Source organism: Nanorana parkeri, unplaced genomic scaffold, assembly GCF_000935625.1.
Source record: "Nanorana parkeri isolate BGI_ZX_2015 unplaced genomic scaffold, ASM93562v1 scaffold54, whole genome shotgun sequence".
Classification (NCBI taxonomy): Eukaryota; Metazoa; Chordata; class Amphibia; order Anura; family Dicroglossidae; genus Nanorana; species Nanorana parkeri.
Genome location: NW_017306322.1, coordinates 454,665 through 459,890, shown reverse-complemented (window position 1 = coordinate 459,890; position 5,226 = coordinate 454,665). Strand labels below are relative to the sequence as shown.

At 43.1% G+C, this 5,226-nt stretch overlaps 1 protein-coding gene across 1 annotated transcript in view; it reads right to left on the bottom strand.

Annotated features, from left to right (window-relative positions):
* Positions 1–5,226, bottom strand: part of DCUN1D4 (defective in cullin neddylation 1 domain containing 4) — a 42,462-nt gene that overhangs the window by 4,765 nt on the left and 32,471 nt on the right. The window contains exon 7 of the mRNA XM_018575716.1: positions 4,939–5,030. Coding sequence (XP_018431218.1) covers positions 4,939–5,030 — 92 coding nt within the window. The remainder of the gene's footprint in view (positions 1–4,938; positions 5,031–5,226) is intronic.

Genomic DNA, 5,226 nt, shown 5'->3' with positions numbered 1-5,226 from the left:
CCCACAAAGAAAATAATCCTCCCCCGTTCTCTGCCCCCCACATATAAAATAATACCCCCCTGTTCTCTGCCCCCACATATAAAATAATACCCCGCTGTTCTCTGCCCCTCCTAAACACACATGACAATCTACTCTCTCCCCCCCTCCCCCGCCCACATAAAAGAAAGAGCCCCCTCACCTGCTTGCCGTTATGCAGGGAGGAGGAACGAATCTGATCCCTCGTGATTAAGTCAGGTACGGATCGCGTACCTGACTTATGAGAGCAGCCGCTCCTTGCTGTCCTGGCTCCGTTCCTTTCGGCCGGAGCTCTGCAGTTCTGAGCCCCGTTCGAAAGGATGGATTAGTAAGGTCTGCAGACCTTACTAATCCATCCTTTCGAATGGGGCTCAGAACTGTCCGCCCTCTCTTTATTTCCACTCGCCAAATGCGAGCGGGTGAGTGGAAATTTTGAGCCCTGCAATAGCATACACTGATGAGATGACTTGTATTACATTGTTATAAGGTTATCACCTTATAAGTAATTATGTTTAAAAAATTGTAGTTCTGGTTTGTAATGTATGTACAAGGGGCACACATATATACTTCCCTATGCAGGGTCTTTTTCCTGCTTGATAGTGCTGCAAAAAGAATTGTGACTTGCTGTTTCTCTCAGTGCAAGTCTAAATTAATGTATACACTCTTTGAACCGGCTGAAATTTGCTGAATGGGTGATCCTTTTGCCCGGCATCCCTCGATCAGCTGACCAAAGGAGCCGGTTGGAAAATTTTGGGCCAAACGGAGCTAGCAGCCAAACAGCTACTTGCTCCAATAGCATATTCTGACAGTGGCCACTGGCAATTATCACAATACAAAAGGTAAAAACGGGAGATTGATCCATCAACGCTCGTAAACGTTGATGGAGAAATCTGTTCGATTTTTGTCATTCAGCTTGCGGGTTGAACAAAAAAAACAGAACCGCGCATACCGGCTTAAGTGTAGCCAAGCAGAACTGTGAACAGACGCAGACATCAGTATGGGGGGGGGGGGGTATTAAGGTCAGGGAATCCGATGGAGGGTGCCATTTCCCCCTTCCAGGCAGTGGTGGGTGCAGGGGTTCCATATGGAGCAGACAAGATGGAAGCAGAATCAGTTTGATATGCAGATAACCACCAGAGGAGAAGCTAGGTGTGCCTATGAAATACCCACATGAAAATAGAAGAAATATGCAAAATATGAACTTAACAATAACTAAGAACATATACTTATTGAAAATACATAACGATTCTACTTTAAAAGTTAGAAGTACTTTACTCTATTTAGTTTTGATTGGTTTCCACCATGGATAATGTGCTAATAAAGGCAATGGAGGCACATATGGGGTGCAGTCTGTCAGGCTGGCCCATGGTAATTATTGCCCAGCCTGACACAGAACCAGACACAGCTTCCTGTCTTTGCTCCATGTAAGTACTTGCCCTTACATAAAGGATACAATGATCTCCGTGTTTCTATTTAATCCATTCTATGTATCTGTGCTACCCTTGTCATCAGGAAAAAGAACGTTCTGGATGGGAAGATCCTGCAGTGTCAAGATGAAGTCCATCGAAGGACAAATTAAAGAATTGACCAACAGGGAGATGCACATGAACTTGGGAAAACTGAGTTGCAATGAACTAGAATCATTGGGTAGGGAAGCAGAAACAAGCGCAAGGAGAGTTCTGCCAGGAAGAGAGAAAGGGAAAGGTAGAGTTCCCACCCTGACTAGAATCAGAGAGACCAGTTTCTGTTCTGTGCATTGCCCATATTTCACATTTTACCAAAAAAAGAAGAATTGCAAATACTGAAGATAATAGTAGAGGGACTAGTATCCTGTTCCGGAGAGAGACACCTCGTGTGAATGAGGCCTTGCAGCAATAATTCAATCCTAAGATGAATTTGTTTGTACAAGCATAACCTTAGGTCGATAGAGACCAAAGCATTGGCAAAATTGTGCTTTAGATCATAAACCATTAAATAAGTAATCTGCCTTGCTTTACAGATAAAAAGTCAAACAGTGCGTGTGAGAAAAAGCGAGACTAAATACCTCCCAAGCACATCTCTGGTAGAGAGTTGAGATACACCTAGAGATTTAAGGAAAGTGACACAGTGTGCAGAGTGGAGAACAAGAACCATAGCTACATTATGCCAAATATTGAGCGTGGCTTGGGGCAATCTGAGACTAATTAGAGTACAAATTGTACACAGTCTGCAGTCTTTGTAACCATAAAATGCCCCTTAATTAAGCTGGTCATACACTGCTCAAATTTCAGCCGAGTCAGCAGAAAATTCAAGTTCTGTGTGTGGACCTGCCATCACCTCTCCATTTGACAAAAGTTGATTTTTTTAATTGACTTTTATTGAAGGAGCTGGGCAAAAAACTGTCAGCCAAATGTAGTATTCAGACAATGGTGGGTGGCGGCTGTCAGAATACAATAGCACGTAGGGGAGACTCCCTTATCCACACTGTTCTCTGTTGGAGAAATCAAGTGATTTGTTCTCGTTCAGCCCACAGGGTTGAATAAGAAAAAATGCATAGGGTATGACCAGTTATGAGCAAGCATCTCACAGACACACACACACTCAAAACAATCATTTTATTATAATGTAAAACAGAATTTAGACAGGGAGCTAACACTTTGCCTGAGTCTACCTTAAAGAGCAAGGAGCAATGGTTGAGGAAATAAATACTTTATTCAGAATATAACAGCATACCATATAGAGTCTATGCAATATGACTATGCAATATACACTGGATTTAGCTAAGCAAATAGGTAACAGCCTTCCATAGGATAATTACTGCAGTGAGTAAACTGGCAACAAATGATGTCGGCTGCCCACCTGAATATACTGAATGACCAGCATTTTTTTTCTCCCCTGATGGCACATTGGGCATATTCCAAGATAACAATGCCAGAATTCATTGGGCTCATTTTATGAAAGAGTGGTTCAGGGAGCATGAGACATCATTTTCACACACGGATTGCCTACCACAGAGTCCAGACCCTAACCCGATTGAGAATCTTTGGGATGAGCTGGAGAAGACTTCACGCAGAAGTCCGACGCTCCCATCATCACTGCAAGATCTTGGTGAAAAATACAACTCTGGATGGAGGTAAATGTTGTGACATTGCATAAGCTTATCGAAACCATTCCACAGTGAAAGCATAATCAAAGCTAAAGGTGGTCCAACAAAATATTAGAGTGCGTGACCTTTTTTTTTGGCCAGGCAGTGTACATCATAGTACAGAGAATGCAGAGATCAGGAGTGTTTTATGTAAGTGCGGGGCTCAAAACTCTGTAACATATAGAATGAAGGGCACATGTATGTATCATATGAGGACTTCGTAGTATGTAATGTACCGAGTGGAGGGCTCTGGACTATGTAATGTAGGGGGTGGATGGCCCTGGACTATGTAAGGGCTCAGGTGTATGTAACATATGAGGCCTTAGCAGAATGTAATGTATGGAGTGCAGCGCTCTGGACTGAGTAACATATGGCATGAAGGACTCGGGTGTATGTAACATATGAAGTGCAGAGCTCAGGTGTATGTAACACATTTGGGCTTAGCAGAATGAAATGTATCGAGTGCAGGGCTCTGGACTATGTAATGTATGGAGGGGCAAGGCTGTGGACTATGTAACGTACAGAGTGCAGGGCCTCATTTGTGGGACGGCCCTGAAGAATGATCATAAAACAGAGGGGTGGGACCTGTGTTCCTTAATGAACGCCAAGAAAATAATTATACAGCAAGTCATATCCTGTTTTCTTAATCATTAATTAGGAGGCACTAACTGAACTAGTGGAGTGCACCTTAACAGGAAAAAGTGGAACTTTGCCTTTAAGTTTATAGGCTGGTATGAGGAGCTGTCTAAATGAAATGTTAAAAAGAAATGCCGGCTGTCTCATGTGGGCACCCTCGGGAATGAGAAAAGTGAGTCAGTCAGTCTGAAGGAAGAACTCCAGCCAAGACAAGCTCAAATATCTAATCTTACACCAAATGCAATGAATGGAGGGAAATCTCCTTGGGATGTACCACAGCAGGATGGAGGGTAGCAAGTTCAATGTACTCCGAAAGGAAAAAACAACCTTAAGAAGAAAAGAGGTCCTAGGCCTCAGAAGACCCTTATCTCTGCATAGAACAAGAAAAGGTTCTTTACACAAGAAGGCCGCCAACTCAAAGACTCGCTCTGCAGAAGTAAAGGCAACAAGAAAAAAAGTGACCTTGTGGGAGAGCATCAACATGTTTAAAGCGTCTGATAGGTTCAAAGTGTGGTTTTGGAGAGCCGATAGAACCAGGTTGAGAAGTTACAGGTGGACATACAGGAGAAACTGTGTGAGGAACACCCTGCACAAAGTTCTTACCAAAGTTTGATAGGCACGCACCGGAAAAAATAAAAGGTCAAACCATTTTTTAGGTTTAGAATAGAGTGAGTAAAAGGTAACAATCTGTCAGAACACTATTTGTGTCTGTGTACCTGTTAATGAGATTTTTTCTCATTCCTAGCCTCCTCCCGTCACCCTAGGCTGTTGGGGCTAGTTCACACCATCCCCGATTGTGGCTGAAACATACTGGATCGCATTCCGGCCGGCTCACTTTGTTTTGGGAAGGGAGGGGGCGTGGTGGTGCACTCAATGGCACCGCAGCCACGCCCTCCAGCTGCAATGCAATCGGCTGCGTGGGAACGCGCGGCACATACAAGCCTGCGTTTCCGGTCCAGTCAGAAAAAAATAGTCCACCGGCTGTAATGCAATCGGGCTAGAACGCACCGAGGATGGTGTAAACTAGCCCTTAAACAGGTAAAAACAAAAATTCAAAACATTTTTAAATGATTTAACTATGTCAAGAAATAATTCCCCACATGATGCCAGCTTTACACAACAGTGTCCTGTGTAAATATTGAGACTACTTAGCAACAACTTACTGTAGGGAGGTCATTCCTTTTAACCATTCTTGTAATGTAAAGTAACCCATGTTCTGTGCATCTAATTTCCAGGCTAGAACAAGCATAACAACCTGTGGGAGAGAGGAAATGCCAACTAATGACTGTCTGAACTCCTCCAGTGAGGATTAATTAACACACCAGAGAACCAATTGTTAGTATATATTCCACAACACAACAGTCTGCTTAGGCACTTATGACACTGTAGTCTGAAGAAAAACAACCCGCATATATGTATATATTTGTAAGATATATATAGATATATATATA